Below are 27,616 nucleotides of genomic sequence, written 5' to 3' on the forward strand. Positions count from 1 at the left end.
TTTTTAAAACAGGGAAAACTGGTAATTGTACAAAGAAAAGACCTTGGCAAATCTCTTTTGTAAACTTACAAGGATTCCTGGAACCATCTAGTCATAAATTCTTATCAGTCCTGTGCAAGAGGTTCCTGTGCTGTGGAATTCCCACTGAGTAAATGAGTATCTTTGTATAAAACAGGGAGTGTAATTTTCAAGCCTGCTTAGGATGTAGAGTGAGTTTCATTTAAAGTTTTAGACACATACATATACATATACTTGCATACATACGTACATACATACATATATATATACATATGAATAAAAAAATCTGGAAGTTTACAACAATTGGTCAGTATTGTTTTCCTAGGGATTTAAGTGAACTACCACATATTCACTATCTATATGGGATTCCAAAATGTAATTATTTTTCTTGATTTCTAGTGACATAAGATAAAGGGAAGAAAAGGATTTTGAGTAAAATTTTAAAGGCCTGGTAAACTTTGTTATTGTGATAAGGCTAATTTAATTGGGTATATATATTTTTTGGTTTAGAAAAACTGAATCTCCTCCCCATTGCAAACATCTTTTAACTAGAGGAGGGTGGTACTTAAAAATTTGTGATGATTAGGAATTTATTTTGTTTTTAAGACCTTTGGGATTTATGATACTTAAAGATAATTTATACCAACTCAGTTTTGATAAGTCACAATTTTAAAGATTTATTTTTGCTTTAAGGTTTAATAAGAAAGACATCTCTAAGTTTAGATGTTTCCAACTAATTTACTTCATGAAAGTTTAGTGATTATCTTTTTAACATCAGGATAAATTTTAAGCTGTTTTTAAGAAAGAGAAATACTTTTAGAAGGAATGTTTAAAAAAAAATCTTTTGTAAAAAAAACCAAAACAACTTTTGTGTGATTTTTAGAAGGTCTACTAAATTTTATCTGTAAGCCGTTATTGCAATACTGAATCTATTAGTTATTAGATTAATATTGAGGCATCTGAATTACCGTAATAAGCTGAAAGGAGGAAGATCTTGCTCTTTTGATCTGCATTTGTTGTCATTCCATGGCCTAAGCAATTGCACTGAGCCAGGTAGAATATTTTCCATTCAAAAAAAGATATATTGGGGAAACTGAGTCAGGAGACTCTTACCTCAGGCCATGCCAAGAGTCAAAGTTTTCTCAACCTTTCCCATGAGAACTCCACCTGCAGTTCATAGATGTAGGTCTCTTACAAGAGAAGTAGACAAGCCTACATGAGTCAGGGCTGCTGAAACAACGATTGACTAAATAAAAGTAAAGGAAAATAATGAAATGACATCCTCACATTTTGATGACATAGTGAAAGAGTCCTTAAAGGAAACTCTTCAGAAACCCGAAGTTCATTGACAAATCAGAAAAGAGACATTTAATGAACTGAGCAGGTCATTTTTGAAAATGAGAAAATAGAAAACTGAGCTATCTCAAAAGAAGCACAAAACTGGAGAAGAAATAGATACAATGGAAAACCAAAAATGATCATGACAGATGCAATAAACCTAAGGAAGAACCAAATGGGCTTTTTTTACCCCCAAAAGAATATCCAAACCAACAAACCTTAGCTAACCTGTTCAAAAAGGATGGATAGATGGAGAGGGGAGGGGGGTGGGAGGGAGACAGGGAGGGAGAGGGAGAGGGAGAGAGAAAGACAGAGACAGATGAGGGGGGGGAGAGAGAGAGAGGAGGGAGAGAGAGAGAAAAAGCGAGAGAGAGAGAGAGAGAGAGAGAGAGAGAGAGAGAGAGAGAGAGAGAGAGAGAGAGAGAAAGAGAGAGACGGAGAGAGAGAAAAGAGAGAGGAAGGGAGGGGTGGAGGGAGGGAGGGGGAGGGGGGAGAGAGAGAAAGCGAGAGAGAGGAGGGGGGAGGGGGAGAGAGGGAGAGAGGGAGAGGGGGAGAGAGGGAGAGGGAGAGAGAGGAGGGAATTACAAAATGATCCGAATAAAAAAATGAGCACGTGAGCTCACTGCTCCCTCTCTAGTATGTGTTCAGCTGCTTCTTGGATGTCCCCTAAGCATCTCAAACAGAACTCTTCAGCTTTTGTATAAAAGCTCAGTCCCTCCTTCTACCTTCCTTATTACTGTCAAGGACATCATCACCCTTCCAATCACTAGGGTTCACAACCTAGAGGTCATCCTCACCTCCTCACTCTCACTCACCACCTACCCCTCCACAGCCAAGCTGCTGTCAAGGTCTGTTGATTCTACCTTCACAAAGTCTGTTCTGACACAGTCACAGCCTACCAAGGTCCTTCTCACCTCTCACCTTGACTACTGCAATAGTCACCTAACTAACTGGTCTTCCTGCTGCAAGTCTCTCCCCACTCTGCTCCATCCTCCACTCAGCTGCCAAGGTTGCATCCTACTCTGCATCTACCCTATCCCCCTAAATGAACCTCAGTGGCTCCCTATGACCTCCAGGATCAAATATAAACTCCTATGTTTGGCATTCAAGTCTGAAAAGGGTAACACCTGAGTGGCGGAGGAGGCTGGCACAAGGTGGTGTTTGAACGGAGTCTTGAAGAATGTGGCAGTGATAGGCCCTGGCTTCTCTGCTCCTCAGGGATTCTTTCTCGGAGCAGCTCTGATAGGGATGCTTTCACAGGCTTACCATCTATTTTGTGTCCAGGTGACAGGAGGAGAGGCTCTGATAACCAGCTGCAGGGAGATGTGGGAAGGAAAGATGGCAGTTCAGCAATCTCATGGTTTTTCTTCTTTTCCTGTTTTATGTCTTAGCCTTCCAGGGAGGCATAATAGGAATTACGAGCTACTGTTCCACATGTCACGTCTCAGTCAGTGCATGCTTATGAATTCTGGAGTGTTTTTGTAGTAGACAAGATAAATATCTGTCCCGTATCTGGAAAACAAAATGAAAAAGATGAACTCACAAGAGAGAGAAAACAACATCAGCAATGCCAATCTTTACACAATCCAATGCTCACAAAATTGAGAACTTAAAGGAAACCCCAACCCCAACCCACAAAAATGTACAGTAACTAAATTGTTAGGCAAGGAAGGAAAGATCTTCAATCTTTATCTCAATCTCAGAGACTGAAACTGAACAAGCTAGAAAAGAACTAACTAAACTAACAAACAAAAGAACTGACAAAGTAGGAAAGCAAGACGGATTTGCAACTGAATCCCACCCCTGCCACCAAAGCGATTCTCAGCAAGCCAAAAGGAAAGCAGTCAGCCCATCTCCATCGATGTGGAAAACGATGCTTCTGATACTGAGATCATGCAGAAATGAAGCAGACACTGACCAACACTTTTAAATAAAATCCAAGCAAAACAACCCAATTGGACTAGGACTATTATTATGTCAAATCCAAACCAGATTTGATAATGACCAAGTTAGAATTATACCAGAGATTCAAGGGTGATATGATATTCAGAAAACAATGAACACAATGATATTAAAAGAGGAAAAAAAGCTCCATATGTCAATGTCTCGGCACGTAGCCACCCCAAAAAATGAAGGGAGATCCCCCCCAAAACTCTCATGGTCACATTGACATTCAAGGAAAGGCGGAAATACACAGGCCCAGAGCCACTTGTTTCTCTAATTCTTAACACCTTACTTCTATCCATTTATACTATGTTCAAGGCAGGTTTGTTTGTTTGTTTCTGGTGAGCAACTGGGGTGAAGTGACTTGCCCAGGGTCACACAGCTAGTGAGTGTTATGTGTCTGAGGCTGGATTTGAACTCAGGTCCTCCTGACTTCAGGGCCGCTGCTCTATCCACTATACCACCTAGCTGCCCCCAATGCAGGTTTCGAGTGTGCCATCTCCCTCAGTTTACTCACATTGAGCCTACTGCTCACTAATCCTATGAGCTCTTTGGTAACAGCCCTGATGTCTCTCCCAACTTCTCCTTTCTGAACCTGTATATGACTTTCCATTAATCCCTATTAAACTTCATGTGCTTCACCTTTGTCCCAGTTCCTAAGCTGTCACATTCTCTTTGGTTCTTGATTCTGTCCTCCAGTGTGTCTGCCCTTCCTCCCTCCCTCCTTCCTTTGTACCGTCTTCTCCTGCATCACCCCAGCCGAGGCAGGCAAACAACAGGTCTCTCTGTGGTTTCTTTCTGGCCATCAAGTTCCTAGCTGCTTCCAGGTGCCCTCTTCTTCCCTGCTGCTCCTTCCAGAGTGAATCCAGGAAATGATGCCCCTCTTAGAAAGCTCCCCCAGAGCAGTGGTCCTGCCTTTTCCCTTCACTGGTTGCATCACAATCATCCACCCTCCAGCATCTTGGTCTAGTGAGGGAAGAATTTCCCTCTGCTTCGACATTATTTTTCTTCATCATTTTCTTGTTGAAACCCCTTTTTAAAATGTTTTCAAGAAACACTTCATTCTCTCTGATACTTTCAAAATAAAAACATATTCTTCATTACCTGGCAGTGACAGAAATACAAACAACAATAAGGCCACAATAAAACTCTCCTACAGTCCCTTGTTTATCTGGGGTAGCCCATTTGTGGGCCTGAGCTCTGAGAAGCAAGGACAAGGAAATTCTTCCTCCTGTGACACTTGGCCACTGACCCTTGGATGCAAAGGCTCTCTGACTCTACTTGGCAGGAGCCAGCAATGACAGTCCAAAGGACCCAACACAGAATTCCATTCTCTGCTAAGACCTCCAGATCACACTGTTTCCTGCTGCTGAGAAGCAGGACTCTTCCTTCCTGGCCAACAGGCTCCCTAGAAGCCTAGATAAGTACCCATCCCAGTTTCTAAAATAAGATCATCTTGAAGATCATGTCTGGGCCTGTGACCTCTTGTATAAAGCAAGGGTGATAGACTGGATGGTGAACAGATTTACCAATTTAACAAGCATTTACTAGGTGCCTACGTGCCAGGCCCTAAAGACATAAGACAATGAGGAAATGGTCTCTGCTCTCACAGAGCCTATGTTCTATTGGGGGCCGTGGGTGGAGATACAAATGTCCACAAAGACATTTAATGGGAGAAAAACTGAGCAGGGAGCTCTCAGGAACAATTGATATCAGGGAAGACTTTTCAGAGGAGTTGGCAAATAGGTGAAATCTTAAAAAAAGAAAAGATTTTGGAGAGCCAGAAATGAGTGAGAACCTCACAAATATGGGATATGGCATGTGTGCTCCATGTACTCGCATGGAGGAAGTGGGTAAATCTGTGTGCTGTTCAGGAAAAAGTTTCCTACTTGGACTGGAATGTAGATTTCTAACAGGAAATGAATTTAGGGCAGAAATGTGGGCGGGACAGGCCTTAATGGTCAGGCTAAGGAGTCTACTTTTTAACTTCCAGGCATTCCAGGCAATGGGGAGCTATTAAAGGCTTGTGAGTGAGAGAGTAACATGGTCAGACCTGCATTAAGAATTGAGTTTGGCAGCTGTGTGGTGATTGGCTTCTACAGGGGCAAGACACACTGGAAGGAGATCAATTAAGAGGCAGCTCCCATCCCCCTAGATACGGCCTCCATATACCCCAAACCATCTTTGGTGCGTGCAAGAGCTAGTTCTACCAAAGCTGGCCACAAATCCCAGAAAAAGTGCTGCCTTGCCAGACAAAGACTTCCTCCATCTAAAGAAATCAGACTGATTTCTTTATTTGGTTATCTGGGTCCATCACTGCCCAGACCCAGATAGGCTGGCTCCCCTAACGGCATCGGTGGGGGGAGAAATTCGATTGGACCAAGCAGTGGGTGCCTGTGTCTGTACAGCATAAGAGATCTGACATCACTGAATGACAAAAGGGCTCTTTTGTAGTCCAGGCTAGTCAGAACGACTACCACCAAGGTGCCTTACGATGATAGACTGACGAAAGCATGAACCTCTCGGGGGAAGTGGCCAACAATGTCATCACACTGGAAGGCCAGACAAGACATCACACCTTGGCAAAGAGCGACTCAGCCATGGCTGCTGCCAGAGTGTTTATGGACACTTCTGGGGGAGTATGTTTCAAAGGTGCTGATTTGTTTTGAAGTGATGAGGGTCTGAAGTAGGGCAGTGGAAAGAAGTGGATTGTTGCAAGAGACATTGTGGATGGATGTTAGGATCAATAGGATCTAGCAAAAGACTGGATGGGGGGGGGGAGAAGGTTAAGGAAGAATCAAAGGTTTCTGTGATGTTGTAAGAAACAGAAATGAGGGGCAGCCAAGTGGCCCAGAGGATAGAACACCGGCCCTGAAGTCAGGAGGACCTGAGTTCAAATCCGGCCTCAGACCAATCACTTGACATGTACTAGCTGTGTGACCTTGGGCAAGTTACTTAACTCTGACTGCCTCACTTAAAAGAAAAACAGAAATAAGACATTTAGAGTAGAGGCAGATTTAGGAAGTTAGAGAATCAGTTGTTTTGCACATGTTGAGGTTTGACAGACCAGTGGGACAGCTGAGAGGCAGTCTGGTCCAGTGAAAAAAGCATTCAATTTAGAAGCAAAGGACCTGGGTTTGCATCCCAGCTCTGCCACTTACCAATGGAGTGACCTTGGGCAAATCATTTAACCTCTCTAGGCCTGAGCATCTAATCTACAAGTTGAACTGGAGAAGGGAAAAGAAAGGAATAAAGCATTTATAGAGCACCTGCTATGTGCCTAGCGCTATCCTAAGCATTTTACAAATACAATCACAACAACAACGGGAGATAGATGCTATTATGATCCTGTTTTATAGCTGAGGAAACTTAGGCAAATGGAGAGGAAGTGACTTACCCAGGGTCACACAGCAAGTAAGTATCTGAAGATGGATTTGAACTCAGATTTTCTTGATTGTGGCCAGCTAAACAATGCAGTAGATAGAATGCTGAGCCTGGAGTTAGGAAGCCCTGAGTTCAACTCTGACCTCAGACCCTTACCTGCTGTGTGACCCTGGGCAGGTCACTTTACCCTGTTTGCCTCAGTTTCTTCATCTGTAAAATGAGCTAGAAAAGGAAATGGCCAACCACTCCTCTGTCTTTGCCAAGAAAACCCTAAATGGGGTCACAACTGAACAACAGCTTTATTGACTCCAGGCCCAGCACTGTATCCAGTCAGCCACCAAGCTGGCGAGGTGACTCAATGACCTCTATGGTCCCATGAGAGATGTCCAGTAGGCCATTGGTGATGCTACAGAATAGGTAGGGAGAGAGATTCCATTTGGATGTAAAGATTTCAGAGTCATCTGTATAGGTATGACACATGAACCTATGGGAGCTACCTAATTCCCAACTTCCCTCTTTCTGTTCAGGGCACCTTCCCAGATACCTCCAGCTTTGCAAGCTGAGTCATACTTGCCTTTTTAATCTCCAGATAACCAATCAGTGGCCAAGTTTGTCAATGGTACTTCCACAACATCTCTCCAATCCATCCCCTCCCTCTTCTTGACTCACAAGGCCACCACGTTGGTTCAGGCCCTCGTCCTTTCTCACCTGAAATATTTCAATCCCCTCTAACTGGCCTCCCTGCAACTAGCCTCTGTTCTCTCTCTTCCTCATCTTCATCGTCCACAGTTGCCAAGTTGACATCGTCAAAACGTAGGTGTCATTATGTTAATCTCCTATTTAGGAACTTCCAGGAGTTTCCTATTGCCTCTAGGACAAAATATGGTCTCCCCTGTTTGACATTTAAAACCTTTCATAATCTGGTTCCAATCTATCTTTTCAGACTGACACACAGTAGGAGAGGGAGAAGGGAATGTTTATATAGTGCCTACTATGTGCCAGGCACTGTGCTAAGTGCTTTACAAATATGATCTCATTTGGTTCTACCAACAACCCTAGGAAGCAGGCTCTACTGTTATCCCCGTTTTACAGTTGAGGACAGTGAGGCAAACAGAAGTCACTCGACTTGGTCAGGCTCACACAGCTAATAAATATCTGATGATGGATTTGAACTCAAGTCTTCTTGACTCTAGGCCCAGTGCTTTGCACACCGTGGTGCCCCTCATACCTCCTTGGGTACTCCCCATCATTCACTCTGTGCTCAGGCCAAATCAGCCTAAATATTTGTGTTCCACTTCCAAACCTTTGCATAGGGTACCCCCTATGCCTATCTCCCTTCTCACCTCTGCCTAGTACAATCCCTAGTTCTTTTGAAAACACAGCTTAGGTGATATTTCTCACAGGATGCCTTTCCCCACCCTATCTCCCTGAAATGGCTCTGTATCTGTAGACATTCTGTGCCTCCTTATGTGCCCCCCCCACTCTGAGAGGAGGGACTGTACCCCGTGTCTGGCATATACAGCCCTTCCACAAGTGCCTATTGACTCAGATTGAGAAAACATGTAGAAGATGAGGAGAAGGAAAGAGAGAGAAGGAAAGAGAGGGTGGGGTGGGGTCAAAGATCATACAAAGGAGACCTAAAGGAGTTGGATGAGGAAAAAGTAAAGGAGACCAAGACGGGGTGGTCAGACAGGTGGGAAGAAAACCAGGAGAGAACAGGGTCACCACAAGCAAGGAAGGAGAGACTGTATAAGAAGTCAACAGGGTAAGACGGTCCAGAGAAATCAAGGCTAAGGACTGAGAAAAGGGCTTTGACATTTGCTATAGAAAGATCACTGATGACTGAGAGAGAGGAAGTCTTGTTGAGTGGTGGGGACATAAGCCAGACTATAACTGGTTCAAATGTGAGTCAGAGGTGAGAAAGAAGAGCCAATAAGTCAAGTAGTTTTGGTCAACAGTTTCTCGACCTTGAAGGAGACCACAGGCTAAGAAATCGAGACATGTTTATAGGCAGCCTCACAGGAACCAGTAGATACAGAAAAGTTGAAAATTAGGGAGAAAGGGGACAATTGAAGGAACAAGGTTTCCCAGGAGGTAAGAAGACAGTAGAAAGGTACCTTGTATTAACATGAAGAAGACATGTCCCCCTCAGATACTGGAGTAAAAGAGGAGAGGGTAGGGGATGATGTGGAGGAGTCTCACAGTAAAGTGGGGAGCCTGGAGTAAGCAAAGGAGGATGGGGGGGGACGCTGAGGAATCTCCATTACTTGAACCTCTCCTATCTCCCATTTCTAACTGTCTATTGGACATCTTGAACTGGCTATCCCGTAGACCTCTTCAACTCAATGTGTCCAAAACAGAATTCACTTTCTCCCCAAATTCTCTCCCTAATTCACTTCTCTATTACTGTCAAGTGCACCATTGCCCAAGTTCCCAGTCCAGGTGTTCTCCTTGCCTTTGCATTCTCTCTTATCCCACCATCAGCTGCTAAGGCCTGGCAAGTTTATCTGTACAATTTCTCTCATATATAAATTCCCTACTTCAATCCATCTTCTACTGAGCTGCCAAATTTATCTTTCTAAAGTGTGACCATGTCATTCACCCAATTCAATAAACATCAGTGCTTCCTATCATCTCAAGGATCACAAATAAAACCTTCTGGTGTTTTCACACCCTTGGCAATCTGGAGCTCTCCTACTTTTCCTTACTCACCAATGCAGTGACACTCCATTTCCATTCATGTCAGTGTCTTCTCTCAGTGACTATCTCTAATCTCTCTTGTCTGTATAATGGCTTGACATAGTTATTTACATATTTTTTCCCCATTAAACTGGGAGCTCCTTGAAGTCATGGCCTCTCTTTTGTCTTTTTTCCTGTCCCCAGTACTTGGTATACCATAGGCACTTGATAATTGCTCGTTACCTTGACTCCACGATCTTTTCCCATTTGCCCAGGTCGGGAGCACTTTGCTAGCTTGAGCTGTGGCTAAATTGGTTTTCTCCTTTCAATCCCTAGATCCTTTTGATGCTGGTTCGAATCTTTGTTTTTCAAAGAGTAAAAACCACTTGGTTTGTTGATGGTTAGGGAGACGGTAGACATATAGCACATCTGCATCTGGTGCTATTAAAACAAAGAAAATGAAAAGAAAAGAAATGAGCAATTGTGTGCCAATTGGGATCAAGCCAAGCTAGAACCCAAGGATGGCCAGCCAGCTCGATTGGCATGCAACCACTGGCCCCTGGTGACCTAGAAAGGTAAGTGCAATAGGAGTGGGGAGGGGGCTGTGGGGGAAGGGGCCAACGAGCCTTCCGCAGGAGTGGCCAGGCTGGCGAGTGGAGGGGCAGCTGGAATTTTCCATCCCCTTCTGCGCATGCCCGCTGGCCCGCCCGCCTGCCCTCCCTGGGTTCAGTAACGTCACCAAAGCACACGTCAGTTCTGATCGGGTTGGGTCTGCCGCAGTGGGCAGCGAGCTCTCGATAAGGCTGGCGGCTTGGCAAAGAGCTGCGCAGTTCCGCAATGCGGCATTAGGCCCGTCGGCCCTCCCCCCATCCCCAATGGTCTGCTGAGCTGGCCTTGGCGGCGGTGGCGGCGATCACCTATCAGTCTGACGAGCATCTGCGGCTCCGGCAGATCCGGAACCGCCGATGATCCGCCGCCGCCCGATGATCCACCGCCGCCGCGATCTTGCCTCCCGCCTCTGCCATAGCCACAACCCCGCCACTGCCCAATGCTGCTCACCCCCACTCGCCACCTACCCATCCTGCTTTGGGCAATCCTGGAGCTCGTGGCGGCGCCGAATGATGCACGGTGCCCCACTAGGCACTGCCGATCGATGGGCCATCCTCCGTATGCGAAGCCCCCACCCCGCCGCGCGGTGGCCCCAGCTGCACCCGACAACGCCCCGGACAGCCCTTCAGTCTTCCCTGAGAGAGCCAGGTAGGGAGGAGGCGAATGGCCGGGAGGGTGGGGGGTTACGAGAAGCCAGATCGTTAGGGAAGAAAAATGCCGGGGGCAGGGGGCCAGACAAGGGGCTTTCCCCGCTAGTAAAGCTCAGCCCTGACCTGGCGCGCCCCCCCCCCCAGACTGCGCCGGGGGCAAGGCAAGGCTCGAAAGGAGTGCGTGAAGGTCCCTTTCATTGTGGGATTGAGCGGGCGGACAACACCCCAAAATGGCGCCGGCAAGCCAAGGGCCAGATCATTCTAGAAAAAAAACAACTGCACTGACTGCGGCATTGCTACCCCTTGTGGGTGGTTCAGAGAGAATCAGGCATTTCCCGCGCATGCCCCATCTGCCTCTCCCTCCCCCTCCCTTTTGCCTGCCTCTGTGGGCGGGCCCTGAGCTAGACCACACCTCCCTTCTCATACCTCATTTGCTCCTCCCACCTCTGTCAATCCTCCCTCGCTCCTCCCTTCCCAGATGGTATTTGCTCCTCCCTCACTCCTCCTCCCCCTCCCTCCTCTAAAAGAATGTCCAAGTTGTACTGTCTGACAAAGCAAGCTGTTCATTCTTTTTCTAGAGACTTCTTACCAAGGAATCAGCAGATGATAAATCTAACAAGGTTCGTGTGAAAGCAAGTCTGGTCCAAGAGTTTTTAAGCTGGAGTCTGGGAATGTTAAGAAAAAAAAAAGTTATTATCTACATTTCAGTCCAATGGCCTTCCTGGATATTGGCTTCATTTTTCTATCACTTCACTGCACACTGAGCAATTCCTCTGAGGGAAGGGGCGCATCCCTAGCCTTTGGCATAGCACTGGGGAGTGTGGAGATAGCAGTCTATAATAACAAACATGTCCAGAGGCTCTGAGCTAAAGTCACAGGCTTGGGGTGAGAGAGGAAGGAGAAATTGTACCCAACCTACAACTTGTGGGGCGGAGGGGGTGGACAGGATAAGGTATACACACACCAAAAATCTGAACTCTGTTTTCTATTCTTTGCTATCTAGAGAAGAATCCAAGCACTTTAAGGGGGCCCTCCATAGAGGACTGCAAAAAATGAAAATCCACGTACATGAACAAGATTGTTATCAACTGAGATGGGTTGAAATCAGATGGCAACTAGAGTGAAAGCCCATAGAGGTCAGGGGGGGTGATGAGTTCACACTCCAAAGCCTTTCTAGCTGAGTAAGGCCTGCACCAGGAGGATACATCACAAACAGACTTCGGTGCCCCTCACACTGGCAAATCTGTTCAGCCGTTGTGTTCAAAAGGAGTTAACCTACCACAAGAAATGCTCCGTAATAAGATACCAAGTCAAAGGATAATGAGCACTTTTCAAAGGAAGGATTGCAAAGTATAAATGACCCCATAAAAACCTATTCCACATCACTACTGGTCTAGGAAACATACGGAAAGAGAACTTTGAGGTTTCACATCACACCAGATATTGGCAAAAAATGAAGGGTGTGACAACATTGAGGGCAGGCACATGGATGTACTGTTAGTGGAGTTCTAAAATGGCCCATCCATTCTAGGTGTGGGTTAGAATTCTGCCAGAAAAAGTGAGGTTGCCTGGCCATAGTGGGTGGCCCAGCTCTCACTCTCCTGGGCTTGTCGCCCAGGGTGGCCAAAGACCAAACACAGATACCCAGACCTTCGTGACAATACTCTTAGTGGTAGCAGAGAGTCAGAAACAAAGAGGGTGCCCACTGCCAAAGGATTAGCTAGATAAGCCCTGGCACCTGCAGGCAATGAAATACAACTTTGAAAGACACCAAGGACTTCAAGGGTGCAGATACGGTTGCTCGGTAAGCAGCACCAGTAAAGCACCACCCAGAGTGATGCCTGCAATACAAACGCCAAGCTCAGTCAAAAAAGCTTGAACTTGGAATAAGTGGGAAACCATGGCCCCCGAGGACCAACCCCAGAAGCCATTTTTCCTCCCTCAAACAAGGGGGGAGAAGGGTTCCCAATGGGATTGTTCTGCATTGGGTGTAGGCTGGAGGGGGGGGGACTACGAAATGACTGAGGTAAACATGAAAGACATGCCCAAATATTTTCAGTATGTTTTTGGCAAAAGTAGTTAGAAAATTAAAGGCTAGTAGTTCTGAGGACATTTTCCTTTGCAGAGAGGAAGAGACTGCTGGCCAGTGAGGTAAGAGGGCCTGGCCCACACGTCCTCAAGCTCAGACAGGTCTAGGGAAGCTGCTTCTGTGCCTCATGTCATCCTGCATGCACACCATTGGGCTGAAGCAACAGGGCCCCTTTATAGTAGACCCAGGTAGGGAACCTGTTGCCTTGAGGCCACGCATGGCTTTCTAGGTCCTCGAATGTGGCCATTTGAGTCCAAGTTTTAGAGAGCTTCCCTGGTGGCAGACTTTTTGTTGGTACGCTGTGTTTCTATAGCTTTCTTACTCACAATTTTATGTTTACAGCTAAAAGAGCAAAAGAAACACTGTCCAACTAGCTGTGTAACCTGAACAAGGAATCAGATAAAAAGCCAGGAGGCCTCAGTGCACTCACCATGTCCCTGCACCAGAAGCCAGCTCTTCGCCATCTGCTCTTTTCTTCTGTCTTCGTATTTGGGAGGTATAAACCTTACCTCCATCTGGACCCATCTCTTGTTTGGAAAGTCTGTGCCACCATCAGGGGCCATTTGGGGAAATTCTAGCCTGTGCCATTGTCCTTAGGGGGAGGGGAGCCACGGTAAGGCCCCTACTGCCTTTGAGGGGAGGGAGGCTCGTGGCCTGGGTCTCTATCTGGAGTCATATTTGGGGAGCTCCAGCCTGTGCCTCTAGCATCTGGAAATCAGTCTGCCTTCACCTGGAGCCAGCTTTCATCTGAGGAAATTACCACTTAGGCCTCTGCTATATTTGGGGAATTACCACCCAGGACTCCATCTTATATTTGGGGAAGTACACATTTCCTGGTGCCTATACCTCATTTGGGGAATTACTATTTCTGCCTTTGCCTCATTTGGAGACTCATCCCTCCATACCGCCATCTTTTACTTAGGGAAATCATCTATCTGTGCCTCTGTTTTTCATTTAGAGAATCACTGCCCATGTTTCTGTCTCCCTTTGGAAATTGCAGCCCGTGCCTCCATGACCTTTTGGGAATTCCTGCCTTTGCCTACACCTCGGTTTGGGGGAATTACTGCCTGCGCCTCCCATTATGCAGAGATATATGGTGTATGTCCATTCCCTTCTGAGAATTACCTCCTGTGCCTACCCCTGCAGCCATCTTGTGGGAGTTAGTGCCGGTGCCTGTTACCACTCTCCGGGAATTGATACTTGGGCCTACGTCACCTTTTGGGAATTACTACTTGTGCCTGCATGTGGAGCCATCTTTGGGGAGCTCCAGCCTGTGTAATGGTCCTTGGGGGAAGGGGAGCTACAATGGGCCTCTGTTGCCTTTGGGGGCAGGGAGGTCTACAGCCTCAGTCTCCATCTGGAGTCACTTGGCGAGCTAGCCTCTAGCATCTGGAGCCATCTTTTGGGAATCACCACCTGTGCCTGCATTGCCTTTTGGGAATTACCACCTGTGCTTCTGCCTCCTTTTGGAATAACCACTTCCTTTTGGGAATTACCACCTGTGTCTGCATCTGGAGCCATCTCTGGGGAGCTCCAGCCTGTGCCTCCATCTTTTTAGAGGGAGCCACAGCCTGTGTGTTGGTCCTTGGGGGGAGGGGAGTTACAGTCTGGGCCTCTGGGGCCTTTGAGGGCAGGGAGGTTTATGGCTTGGGTCTCCATCTGGAGTCATATTTGGGGAGCTACAGCCCGTGCCTCTAGCATCTGGAGCTACCTTTGGGAATTACCTCCTGTGCCTTTGCCTTTTGGGAATTACCACCTGTGCCTGCATCTGGAGCCATCTTTGGGGAGCTCCAGCCTGTGCCTCCAGCATTTGGAAATTGGAGTCTGCCTCCACCTGGAACCAGCTTTTGGGAGCTCCAGTCAGAGCCATTTTTCATTTGGGAGATGGCCTCTCATGTGCCTTCACTTCATTTGGGGAATCACCACCCATGACGCCATCTTTTCATTTGGGGAATTACCACTTGCCATTCCATCTCTTATTTGGGGAAGTACACTCCTTGTGCCTGCACCCCACTTGGGGAATTACCATTCGTGCTTTTTCACTTCATTGTGAGAGTCACCTATCCACGCCTTCATCTTTTATTTGAGGAATCACCTATCTGTGCCTCCATCTTTCATTTTTGGAATCAATCTCCATACTTCTGTCTCCTTTTGAGAATTAACCACCTGTGCCTGTATCTGGAGCCACCTTCTGAGAATTACCACCTGTACCTGAATTGCCTTCTGGAAATTATAACCTGTGCCTGCATTGCCTTTTGGGAATTACCACCTGTGCCTGCATCTGGAGCCATCTTTGGGGAGCTCCAGCCTGTGTAATGGTCTTTGGGGGAAGGGGAGCTACAATGGGCCTCTGTTGCCTTTGGGGGCAGGGAGGTCTACAGCCTCAGTCTCCATCTGGAGTCACTTGGGGAGCTAGCCTCTAGCATCTGGAGCCATCTTTTGGGAATCACCACCTGTGCCTGCATTGCCTTTTGGGAATTACCACCTGTGCTTCTGCCTCCTTTTGGAATAACCACTTCCTTTTGGGAATTACCACCTGTGTCTGCATCTGGAGCCATCTCTGGGGAGCTCCAGCCTGTGCCTCCATCTTTTTAGAGGGAGCCACAGCCTGTGTGTTGGTCCTTGGGGGGAGGGGAGTTATAGTCTGGGCCTCTGGGGCCTTTGAGGGCAGGGAGGTTTATGGCCTGGGTCTCCATCTGGAGTCATATTTGGGGAGCTACAGCCCGTGCCTCTAGCATCTGGAGCTACCTTTGGGAATTACCTCCTGTGCCTTTGCCTTTTGGGAATTACCACCTGTGCCTGCATCTGGAGCCATCTTTGGGGAGCTCCAGCCTGTGCCTCCAGCATTTGGAAATTGGAGTCTGCCTCCACCTGGAACCAGCTTTTGGGAGCTCCAGTCAGAGCCATTTTTCATTTGGGAGATGGCCTCATGTGCCTTCACTTCATTTGGGGAATCACCACCCATGACGCCATCTTTTCATTTGGGGAATTACCACTTGCCATTCCATCTCTTATTTGGGGAAGTACACTCCTTGTGCCTGCACCCCACTTGGGGAATTACCATTCGTGCTTTTTCACTTCATTGTGAGAGTCACCTATCCACGCCTTCATCTTTTATTTGAGAAATCACCTATCTGTGCCTCCATTTTTCATTTTTGGAATCAATCTCCATACTTCTGTCTCCTTTTGAGAATTAACCACCTGTGCCTGTATCTGGAGCCACCTTCTGAGAATTACCACCTGTACCTGAATTGCCTTCTGGAAATTACAACCTGTGCCTGCATTGCCTTTTGGGAATTACCACCTGTGCCTGCATCTGGAGCCATCTTTGGGGAGCTCCAGCCTGTGTAATGGTCTTTGGGGGAAGGGGAGCTACAATGGGCCTCTGTTGCCTTTGGGGGCAGGGAGGTCTACAGCCTCAGTCTCCATCTGGAGTCACTTGGGGAGCTAGCCTCTAGCATCTGGAGCCATCTTTTGGGAATTACCACCTGTGCCTGCATTGCCTTTTGGGAATTACCACCTGTGCTTCTGCCTCCTTTTGGAATAACCACTTCCTTTTGGGAATTACCACCTGTGTCTGCATCTGGAGCCATCTTTGGGGAGCTCCAGCCTGTGCCTCCATCTTTTTAGAGGGAGCCACAGCCTGTGTGTTGGTCCTTGGGGGGAGGGGAGTTATAGTCTGGGCCTCTGGGGCCTTTGAGGGCAGGGAGGTTTATGGCCTGGGTCTCCATCTGGAGTCATATTTGGGGAGTTACAGCCTGTGCCTCCCATTATGTGGAGGCTGTATGTCTGGTTGCTTTCAGGGAATTAACCACATCTACCATCATCTCCTTTTGGGAATTACCACCTGTGCCTGCATTGCCTTCTGGGAATTACCACCTGTGCTGCTAACTCCTCTGGAAGTTACCACCTCTTTTGGAAATTACTACCTGGGCCTATATCTGGAGCCATATTTGGGGAGCTACAGTTTGTGCCTCCATTTTTTAAAGGGAGTTATAGCCAGTGCATTGGTCCTTGGGGGGAGGGGAGCTACAGTCTGGGCCTCTGTGGCCAGGGAAATTTATATGGCCTGGGTCTCCATCTGGAGCCATCTTTGGGGAGCTCCAGCCTGTGCCTCCAGCATTTGGAAATTAGAGTCTGCCTCCACCTGGAACCAGCAGAGCTCTAGTCAGAGCCATTCTTCATTTGGGAGATGGCCTCATGTGCCTTCACTTCATTTGGGGAATCACCACCCATGATGCTATCTTTTCATTTGGGGAATTATCACTTGCCATTCCATCTCTTATTTGGGGAAGTACACTCCTTGTGCCTGCACCCCACTTGGGGAATTACCATTCGTGCTTTTTCACTTCATTGTGAGAGTCACCTATCCACGCCTTCATCTTTATTTGAGGAATCACCTATCTGTGCCTCTATTTTTCATTTTTGGAATCAATCTCCATACTTCTGTCTCCTTTTGAGAATTAACCACCTGTGCCTGTATCTGGAGCCACCTTCTGAGAATTACCACCTGTACCTGAATTGCCTTCTGGAAATTGCAACCTGTGCCTCTGTGACCTGCTGGGAATTACTGCCTGTGCCTCTGTTTTCGCTTTTGGAAATGACCACTTGTGCCTGCATCTCCATGTGGAAATGACCACCATTGTCTTCATTGTGGTATTTTGAGGATTACCACCTCTGCCTTCATCTTGGTTTTGAAGGAGCTATCACCTGTGCCATTATGTGGAGATACAGGTCATATTTTTGTTGTCTTTTGGGAATTAACCTGGAGCCAGCTTCTGGGAATTACCACCTGTGCCTCCTGCATTGCCTTCTCGGAATTACCACCTGTGTCACCATCTTCTTTTGGGAATTATTACCTGTGTGCTATCTTAGGGGGGAGGGGTATAGCCAAGTGTCCTTGTCTTTGGGCAATTACTGCCCATGCCACAGTCTCCTTTTGGGAGGCTGAAGCCTGAGCCTTCCACTTTGAGGAGGTACAAGTTGTACTGCTTTCAATAGGGGAGTACAGCCTGTACCAGTTTCTTTTGGGGGGTCCCAGACTAAGCCTCCATCTTTAGAAAGATGCATCATGTGCCTCTCCCCTGGGGGAGGTACAAGTTGCATCTCTCCCTATGGAGAGGTACAGCTGTACCTTTTCCTCCTTTTCAAAATCCTAATCTGTGCCTATATTTCCTTTTAGGAATTTTCATCCATGGATACATCACCCTTTGGGAATTTCCACCTGTGGTTACATCGCTTGTTGGGAATTATCAGCTGAGCTACCAACTTCGTTTTTGGGAATTACAACTTGTTCTTATATCTGGAGCTCTCTTTGGGGAGTTTCAGCCTGTGCTTCTGTCTCCTTTTGGAGAAATATAGCCTGTGGCTCTGTGTGAAGACATCTTTTGGGACCTATAGCCTGTGCCTTTCTGTTTTGGGGAAGGTGCAGAGCTACAGCCTGAATCTCTCCATCTTTGGGGAGGAACAGCCTTGAGTCTCTCTGTCTTTGGGGAGAAACAGCCTGTATTCTTTTGGGAAATATTACCTATGCTTGTATCACATTTTAGGGAGGGGCAACCTGTATCTTTGTCTTTGAGGAGGTATAGCATGTACTTCCTCCTTTTCAGGAGCTACAGCCTGTGCCTCTCCATCTCCTTTTGGGAAATACCATCTGTGCCACCCCGTCTGGGCTTTTGGGAAATATCGCCTGTGCCACCATCTGGGCTCTTGGGAAATATCGCCTATGCCTCCGTTGGGGCTTTTGGGAAGTATCGCCTGTGCCACCGTCTGGGCTTTTGGGAAGTATCGCCTATGCCACCGTCTGGGCTTTTGGGAAATATCGCCTGTGCCACCGTCTGGGCTTTTGGGAAATACCGCCTGTGCCTCTGTTGGGGCTTTTGGGAAATATCGCCTGTGCCACCGTCTGGGCTTTTGGGAAATATCGCCTGTGCCACCGTCTGGGCTTTTGGGAAATATCGCCTGTGCCACATCATCTGGGCTTTTGGGAAGTATCGCCTGTGCCACCGTCTGGGCTTTTGGGAAGTATCGCCTATGCCTCCGTCGGGGCTCTTGGGAAGTATCGCCTGTGCCACCGTCTGGGCTTTTGGGAAATATCGCCTGTGCCACCATCTGGGCTCTTGGGAAATATCGCCTATGCCACCGTCTGGGCTCTTGGGAAATATCGCCTGTGCCACACCGTCTGGGTTTTTGGGAAATATCGCCTGTGCCACTGTCTGGGCTTTTGGGAAATATCGCCTGTGCCTCTGTTGGGGCTTTTGGGAAATATCGCCTGTGCCACCGTCTGGGCTTTTGGGAAATATCGCCTGTGCCTCCATTGGGGCTTTTGGGAAATATCGCCTGTGCCACACCGTCTGGGTTTTTGGGAAATATCGCCTGTGCCACTGTCTGGGCTTTTGGGAAATATCGCCTGTGCCTCTGTTGGGGCTTTTGGGAAATATCGCCTGTGCCACCGTCTGGGCTTTTGGGAAATATCGCCTGTGCCTCCATTGGGGCTTTTGGGAAATATCGCCTGTGCCACACCGTCTGGGTTTTTGGGAAATATCGCCTGTGCCACTGTCTGGGCTTTTGGGAAATATCGCCTGTGCCTCTGTTGGGGCTTTTGGGAAATATCGCCTGTGCCACCGTCTGGGCTTTTGGGAAATATCGCCTGTGCCACCGTCTGGGCTTTTGGGAAATATCGCCTGTGCCTCCATTGGGGCTTTTGGGAAATATCGCCTGTGCCTCCATTGGGGCTTTTGGGAAATATCGCCTGTGCCTCTGTTGGGGCTTTTGGGAAATATCGCCTGTGCCACCGTCTGGGCTTTTGGGAAATATCGCCTGTGCCTCCATTGGGGCTTTTGGGAAATATCGCCTGTGCCTCCATTGGGGCTTTTGGGAAATATCGCCTGTGCCTCTGTTGGGGCTTTTGGGAAATATCGCCTGTGCCACCGTCTGGGCTTTTGGGAAATATCGCCTGTGCCTCCATTGGGGCTTTTGGGAAATATCGCCTGTGCCACTGTCTGGGCTTTTGGGAAATATCGCCTGTGCCTCTGTTGGGGCTTTTGGGAAATATCGCCTGTGCCACATCATCTGGGCTTTTGGGAAATATCGCCTGTGCCACTGTCTGGGCTTTTGGGAAATATCGCCTGTGCCTCTGTTGGGGCTTTTGGGAAATATCGCCTGTGCCACATCATCTGGGCTTTTGGGAAGTATCGCCTGTGCCACCATCTGGGCTCTTGGGAAATATCGCCTATGCCTCCGTTGGGGCTTTTGGGAAATATCGCCTGTGCCACATCATCTGGGCTTTTGGGAAGTATCGCCTGTGCCACCATCTGGGCTCTTGGGAAATATCGCCTGTGCCACACTGTCTGGCTTTTTGGGAAATATCGCCTGTGCCACCATCTGGGCTCTTGGGAAATATCGCCTATGCCTCCGTTGGGGCTTTTGGGAAATATCACCTGTGCCTCCATTGGGGCTTTTGGGAAATATCGCCTGTGCCACCGTCTGGGCTTTTGGGAAATATCGCCTGTGCCTCCATTGGGGCTTTTGGGAAATATCGCCTGTGCCACTGTCTGGGCTTTTGGGAAATATCGCCTGTGCCACCGTCTGGGCTCTTGGGAAATATCGCCTATGCCTCCGTTGGGGCTTTTGGGAAGTATCGCCTGTGCCACCGTCTGGGCTCTTGGGAAATATCGCCTATGCCTCCGTTGGGGCTTTTGGGAAACCCGTTGGGGCTTTTGGGAAGTATCGCCTGTGCCACCGTCTGGGCTCTTGGGAAATATCGCCTATGCCTCCGTTGGGGCTTTTGGGAAGTATCGCCTGTGCCACATCATCTGGGCTCTTGGGAAGTATCGCCTGTGCCACAATGTCTGGGCTCTTGGGAAGTATCACCTGTGCCACGCCGTCTGGGTTTTTGGGAAATATCACCTGTGCCACACTGTCTGGCTCTTGGGAGATACCACCTGTGCCTTTCCTTTGGTGAAGGAGATACAGCCTTTGCCTCCAGTCTTGTTTACAGCTTCTGTCCTCTCTTTTTTGTTGTTTTTTAGGGGGGAGGGGGGTGATTTCTGGCTTATAAGTGCTATCTTTTGTGTCTTTTTGTGGCCCCTATCTCCTGTCTTACTGTTTGTGTTTTTTTTCTTTTTGCAGCTTCTGCCTCCATCTCTTGAAGACAGTCTCCCTCAAGTCTTCTGGCCTCCTGGCTAAACATTCCCAGCTCCTTCATTTGCTTGTCGTCAAGATGATTTCAAGTTTTACCTCCATCCTGAAGGACTAGCTTGGCATCATTTCCAAAATGCAGTGCTGAATGAGAACTGAACCACCATATCCCAGATGGGACTTGATGAAAGTCTGATTATCTTATCTTTTATCAGAAAACATAGATCTGGAAGGAACCCTGTAGGGCATCTAGTCTCCCCTACCCCCATTATACGGGTAAGAAAAGATTTGCTCAGTCACACCAGTAGTAAGGAGCAGAGCTGAGATTCAAATACAGATCTTTTGACTCCAGTGTGTCCCTTATTTTATGATATAGAAGTAACCATGTAAACAAAGCAAAATTATCAATAAAGGCTTGCTTTCCCCATGGCCTAAATCTGGGAGGTCACAGTTTCTGTCACTCTAATTCACAGGTACCACCTGGGGCTTCCTTTCATTTAAAACCTACTGAAAGGGACCCTAAGAGATCCACTAAATCGGATACTAAGAATGAGGGCTATCTAAATCGGAACTACATGTGGTTTCTCTTGTTGAAGTGCAGACATGGACCAGAGTCCCCCCTAGGTAAGAAGGTGTGGGAAGTTGAAATGTGTCCTTTTGGAGGGGGTATTCCATCATGAGCTCTGGAGGCCACTGAAGGCTTTATTTTTGTTTATCTTTTAGTTTGTATGGTTGAGATTAAGTTCACTTCTTTATTTGGACTTTAGCAGCCCCAGGAATTACGGACAGAATTATTGGCTTTGATCTCTGTTTCTTCATTTGTAAAATGTGGGAATTGGTTGACTAGGTAATCTGGAATGTTTCTTGTAGCTCTAAATCCTTAACTGTTGTAATCGGATCAAAATCCATGAATGTTAAACTAAACTTTTTGCCACCCCAACATTATAAAGAGAACGTGTCAATTTAAATCTAATCTGTTTTCAGTACCTGGGATCAAACACTCATTTTTTCTTTTCCTTTCTTTTTAGAAACAAAAAAAAAAGAGATGTGGGTACAGTCTGTAAAGCCTGCGGAGCACGATGGCCCTCATGGATTGTTAAAGGACTCAGAAGATGGCTTCCAATAGAACTTGCATAGAAAAGTGCTCCAGCCCCCAGGACAGGACAAGAAGGCCTGGCTGGCTTGCCATCTTGTACAGCTGTTGGAGGACACCATTGCCCTAATAACTTCCAGCCACGTCCATCAAGTTCTGCTTTTCTAAAATTCAGCCTTTCTCTTAAGATTCCACAAATGTGTCATTCTTTCTGGCAGTATAAGGAGTCTGTCACAGCGATGTTCCATAGTTATCTCCTTGTAGAATGGAAGCTCTTGGAGAAGTCAGCCTTCCAATTTTGGCTTTGTAGCTCCAGAAGCTAGCACTGAGTATGTGTCTATGAGATGCATGTTGAACTGAATGCACTTGCACTGTTCAACTCATTGTTTCTGTTAAGACGATGAAGTAGTATAGCAATAAACTTCATGATGCCAACAGAAAGCTTTTGTCGTGATTTTTCACGATCTCACCAGTGCAAGGGTACAAGCAGGTCACCAAGCTGGCCTACATAAATAAACACTTGCCTACCAAAAGACTGGGTCAGTTCACATTGTCACTAGCAGCACCTGAATGGCTCAGGTCTGGCCTCCAACCCAGTGTTCAGTGCTATCACATTATGTTTGCCAATTAGAAGGGTATCATAGGTTCCCTCACCACGGGTTGGAAAGGTAACAAATAAAAAGGTGGTCTAGGAGCCAGGAAGACCTGGGTTCAAGTCTCACCTCTGATACATACCTACTGTGTGATCCTGAGCAAGTGACTGAGCAAGACCCTCTCTATACTCTAGGCAGCTCCCTGAATCTGTAAGTTGCAGAGAAGATACCAACTTCTTGGCAGAGGGACTTTCCTAATCTTTATCACATACATACATACATACCTGCACGCATGCGCGCGCACAGACACACCCATCTTACTGTGTGCCTACCTGAGGGTTACAGGCCTGGGCTCAGCTTGCATGGGCGCACCACACACACACACAGGTCTCTATCCAGTATTGCTTTGTATCCTATATGTGTTGGAGAGAGCTGTCACAAATGCTTCTGGCCCAGCCCTAGACCAAGAGAAATCTCCTCAGAGCTGTCTCTGCAACCTAGAAAGCTCTAAATTCTAAGCTACTTACTACCTAGACCAGAGGTATCCCAGGGTGCCAAGAGAAAATGGGAACACCAGCATGGGATTTACACTTAATTACCACATACACACACACACACACACACACACACACACACACACACACACACACACACACGTACTCTCCCACACTAACTCACTCACACACACACACACTCTCTCTCTCTCTCTCCTGGTAGCAGAACTGGCTAAGCATGAACTCAGGACTTGTCTTTAGTTTGCTATGCCTCAGCCTTAGGATGGGGCAATGCTGAGGACACACAGAGACTTAATGCTCGGCATTTCAATTTCTATTTATACTCCCAACCAAACTGATAGACTCTAATGAAGACCTCCAGGTTCCCTACCCTGGCTCATGCTGCCTCTTAAACTTGGAATGTTTTCTTCCTTCCCCATGTTTTCTTACGGCCTTCAAGGCAGCACCCACCACAATTCCTACCTTCCAGAAAACCAAGGTCCCACATACACAGTTCCCTGTAAGTAGTGAAATCAGGGCTCAAATGCCCTCCTTATTCCATGTAAATGTAGCACACTTTGCTGCAACATCTCACTGCCCCCTTAGCATCTCCCTCAGTGCCTACCAGAGTAAGCAAAGACAAGCTTACGGGGTACCTCTCTCATTGACTGAAACAAGCGTGTGTCCTCCCTGCTGTTAGCCATTGCTTTAGGCCATCTGCTGCAGGAAACCTTTGATCTTATTTTTTCTCTCCCCTCCCCTCATACCCATGAAAATGAATCGAGGTGTCATCCTCTTCACTTACGGTCAAAAGGTTCTGCTGACCTCTGTCCTGTCCAGCACAGACCCATTTCCATCTCTGGCTCTGGCTGAACTCCAGGTTTCAGCAGTTGTGAAGAGGAAGGTGGGATGAGGTGGGGGTGGGGTGTCATTCTCCAAATCAAAGGAACTGGAATCAACTCCGTTTAAAGCAGCAGCATCCAGTCTAGGGGCATATTGCTTTTTCCAGTGAAATGTGACATCAAGGCCAGGTCTCTGCTCCTCCAACACTCCCTTAAGGGGATTCAGAAATAAATGACTGGAAGGGTCTGTTTGAGAATCACATGTCACGCTGCCTGGTTAAAGGAGAAGACAGCAAAGTGAACCCACTGGCAAATAGCACATTGGACTCATTAAGAGCTTCAGAAAGACAGCAGAAAGCAAAAGTAAGCCTCTGCTGGCATTTGTATCAAGCCAGGAAGCAACAGCAAGAAAGATACCCCTCAAAGTCATGGGGAGCCCAAGGCCCACCCTAGTCCTGACATCCAAAGTAACTAAAACCTGCAGGAGAGCTGCCCGCCCCCACCCCAGGTCTGGGCCTAACCCCCGAGCTCCGCCCTATAACACCCCCCCCCCAGGCCCTGGTCTAAACCCGCGGGAGAACCATGGGACCAGGGGAGGATGCTCGGGCACCTCCCCCCCGCCCCGGGCCTAACACTACGAGCCCCGCCCCCCCGGGTCTAAACTTCCCCAGCTCCGGTCCCCCCCCGCCCCCACCCCGTCCCCTCCAGGCCCCGGTGTACCCTCCCCCCCAGCTCCGGCACCCCACCTCACCCCTCCCCACGTGACCCGCCTGGGCCTAACACTACGAGCCCCGCCCCACCCAGGCCCGGGCCTAAACTCCCCCAGCTCCGGCCCCCCCGCCCGGTGGCCCGCCCCAGGCCTCACCCTTCCAGGCCCGGGCGGAGCGGGAGAGCCACGGGACCAGGGGAGGCTGCAGACCCGCTCGGCGCTCCCCCGCCCCCAGGAGCCTCCGCATGCGTGGAGTGGGGCGGGAGCTAAGTTTCATACCACCCCCCACCCCCCGCTTTCCCCTGTCGCACCTTGCCTCCTGCCGCCCCACCTCGTCTTACCTGGGCCCAGCCCCCGCTGGCGGAGAAGCGGGGGGGGTCCCTCGAGCCCCCGACGCGGCCCGCTGGCTGCCTCCGCCCCTCCCCGCCCAGCCCAGGCCCGCCCCCAGCCCCGCCTTTTCTGCCGGGCGGGGGAGGGTGCCTGCGCCTGCGCGGCCTGCGCCTTCCAGCAGAACAAAGTGGGGGGCGGGTCGAGACGGTTTCCGAATCTGATTTTTTTTGGCCGATAGTGTCACCTAGTGGTCGGATGGCTAACTGCCTCTCAAAAATGATTCTGTAACCAACCCCGGTCCAGGCTCCCCCAGTCTTAAAGCCACAAGCGTTCTCCGAGGTCGTCCAGCCCGACCCAACCACGGGCCCAGTTCTGCCCCCGCCCGGCTTCACTCCCCTCCACACAGCGGCCCGGCCTCCTGCCTTTCTTCGCATCCCCCCATACCACGTCCCTGTGCTTGGCATGCTGTATCCTCATCCTCCCTCCGGGGTCCCTTCCAGCCCCGGCTCCAATAACACTTTCGGCTGGAGGCCTTTGATTTTGATTTGATGTCACAGTCATTTCCAGATACACCCGAGTCCCTGGCCCCGCTCTGCATAAGCTTTGCCTTTTGACAAAGAAGCAGACTTAGGCAAAATCAGCATCCCGAACTCCGTAGCTCTCATCCACCAAGACTCTCCTGCTGTTCTCCTGGACAAGATGAAGCAATGTGGGGACTAGAGCGCGGAAGCAATTCAACGGCCAAACACAGAGGAGTACTCATTAAGGTTTCATGTCAGTTTGGAAGGATCTGGGCTTGGTCCTATGCTGTTCAACATCTTTTTCTTTCTTTCTTTCTTTCTTTCTTTCTTTCTTTCTTTCTTTCTTTCTTTCTTTCTTTCTTTCTTTCTTTCTTTCTTTCTTTCTCTCTTTCTTTCTTTTTTAAAGGCAATTGGGGTTAAGTGACTTGCCCAGGGTCACACAGCTAGTAAGTGTCAAGTGTTTGGTCTGAGGCCGAATTTGAACTCAGGTCCTCCTGACTTCAGGGCCGGTGCTCTATCCACCGCGCCATCTAGCTGCCCCTCAACATCTTTTAAAACATAAATGTGTATTGACATCATTTGCCCTTCCATTGCCTGAATTTCCCCTGTATCCTGCCCCCTCCCAAGAGAGCCATTCCCTTATAATAAAGAACTTTTGTAAAGAAAAATAACGAAGAGGAAAAGGGGAAAAAAAAACCCATTCAGCAAAACCAATCACTACAGGAAGAGAGCTCTGTCGTTGTCCGCAGTCTTCCTCACCCGTGGGCCCCACCTTAGCCAAGAAGTGGGGCGAGGGAGCTTCTCCCAGCCTTTCTTTGCAAATTCACAGCGATTCACTCATTTGCGATTGATTGGGGTTGGGTGGCGGAGCCGCGGTTCCTTTTATTTACATTGTCGGAGTCCGGGAGCCTAGTCTTTCTCTGGCCCTGCTTCCCTCTGCATCAATTCAGGTAAGTGTGGCCATATGTTTAATTTTCTCAGTGCTGTGAATAAAGCTTCAGCTCAGAGAGAGAGCTGCCATGGAGGATTGGGACAGGTTCGGGAGCTCAAAGTTGTGAGTGGGCAAGAACCCTGGACCGGATATAAAGAAATGAAATTGTACAGGCTAAAGGTTAGCTTAGGGTCAAAATCAGCCTCACAAACCCAAGGAGAGTGTAACTCAATCTATCCCATCTGACAGAACCGAGATTGCAGAAAAGCTCCGGAGCGGTTTTAAAAACTGCCACTAGGTGTCAGTGTTGCCTCAAAAATGCCAAGTCAGGCAGGCTCAAAACGTGCCCTGCTTTCTGACACTTCTGCAGAGTTCTCTCAGTGTTAATGGTCACCTAGAGGCAGCTGGGCCTTCCCTGGAGCTTTGGGCCCAAATGACCAAGAGCCTCCCATCGAGACCCAAACTGCAGGAGCCTGAATGGGTCCAAAGTGGAGGCAGTGCTCCCAGCACCAAAAATGCTCCAGAGAGGGTGGTCACAAGGCACTTTCCAAACTGGAAAAAGGAAGGAGGAAAAGACAGGATTGGTTTGGGAGGTGTGCTCTCACTCTGGAGCCTACCATTGACTTCAACCCCTTTGTTTCACAGATGAGGAAACTGAGGTTCAGAGAGCAAAGTGACTGGGCCAAGGTCCCACAGGCAGAGCAGAGGCATAGGTCCCAGTTCAGCCTTCTTTCCACTATCCAGCTTCATTTGTTTGAATTCCACTTGGTCACAAGGTCTCAAAATTGGGACAAGCAATTTTCCCCTTAGAGTGGCTTCGTTTAATCAGATTGTTTTACCCTTGACAAGTTGCTGAGAAGGGCTCCACTGAGCTAAGGAAAGTGACTACATCTGGAGTTGGTATGGAAAGAAGCATCCCAGTTCTGGGGTGGGGAGGAAAAACTCAGGGTCTAGTCTGCCTGGCTTCCCCAAGTAAGCTTCTGGGACTTTGCATAGGAAAGAATAATAGAAATTGGCTAGTGAATGTCCATTTTACAGAATGGAAGGGTGAGGCCTAGAGAAGGGAAGGCCAAGGTTGCACTGGGGGTCAATAGAAGAGGGGAGGTCTTTGGGCCCCAAATCCAATGGCGAATCCCCTGGCACAATGTCCACTTCAAGTCACAAGGAGGTCAAGAGAACCAGGGGGGCTCCACACGAGGGTCCATACTTTCTGGCTGTGGGATTTTGAGTTGGTGCCTTCCCCTAGAACTTGC

General features: G+C 48.3%; 2 protein-coding genes across 14 annotated transcripts in view; one reads left to right on the plus strand and one right to left on the minus strand.

The window, feature by feature from the left end:
• Positions 1–24,999, minus strand: part of WDR13 (WD repeat domain 13) — a 45,723-nt gene extending 20,724 nt beyond the window's left edge. For 3 of the 5 annotated variants that reach the window (XM_078147727.1, XM_078147724.1, XM_078147726.1), the window contains exons 1-5: positions 24,923–24,999; positions 23,836–24,145; positions 11,212–11,287; positions 9,607–9,804; positions 2,623–2,868 (exon numbers count right to left, since the gene is read on the minus strand). The gene's annotated coding sequence lies outside the window, so the exon portion shown is untranslated. Of the gene's footprint in view, positions 1–2,622; positions 2,869–9,606; positions 9,805–10,439; positions 10,531–11,211; positions 11,288–23,835; positions 24,146–24,922 lie in introns of those variants that run through there. The other 2 variants (XM_020976582.2, XM_020976581.2) reach the window with 2 other exon arrangements.
• LOC110201036 (uncharacterized) lies at positions 10,114–22,384 on the plus strand. Of its 9 annotated transcripts, none has more exons than XR_013483508.1 (8): positions 10,531–10,620; positions 11,201–11,242; positions 11,626–12,426; positions 13,054–13,207; positions 13,712–13,809; positions 20,842–21,126; positions 21,324–21,474; positions 21,879–22,384. XR_013483508.1 is itself a non-coding variant. In XM_078147728.1 (4 exons), the coding sequence occupies exons 1-3, from the start codon at positions 10,412–10,414 to the stop codon at positions 20,966–20,968; spliced, it is 378 nt and encodes a 125-aa protein (XP_078003854.1). In that variant the 5' UTR covers positions 10,114–10,411; the 3' UTR covers positions 20,969–21,126; positions 21,324–21,474. The 9 variants fall into 9 exon arrangements, 2 of the variants coding, with proteins under 2 accessions (XP_078003854.1, XP_078003855.1); XR_013483510.1 differs by having other exon boundaries at positions 11,626–11,768; positions 13,670–13,809; XR_013483507.1 differs by having other exon boundaries at positions 11,626–11,768.
• Positions 25,000–27,616: the final 2,617 nt, after the last annotated feature.

The sequence above is a fragment of the Phascolarctos cinereus genome, unplaced genomic scaffold, assembly GCF_003287225.1.
Source record: "Phascolarctos cinereus isolate Bilbo 61053 unplaced genomic scaffold, phaCin_HiC Scaffold_8;HRSCAF=390, whole genome shotgun sequence".
Lineage (NCBI taxonomy): Eukaryota > Metazoa > Chordata > Mammalia > Diprotodontia > Phascolarctidae > Phascolarctos > Phascolarctos cinereus.

Excerpts from the sequence above, each read along its gene's own strand:
- LOC110201036 (XM_078147728.1), top strand. The coding sequence starts at position 10,412 with ATGCTGCTCACCCCCACTCGCCACCTACCCATCCTGCTTTGGGCAATC. Across the intron at positions 10,621-11,200 it reads GTCTTCCCTGAGAGAGCCAG|AGACTTCTTACCAAGGAATC; the intron begins GTAGGGAGGAGG and ends TTCTTTTTCTAG. Across the intron at positions 11,243-20,841 it reads CAGATGATAAATCTAACAAG|CTTCTGCCTCCATCTCTTGA; the intron begins GTTCGTGTGAAA and ends TTCTTTTTGCAG.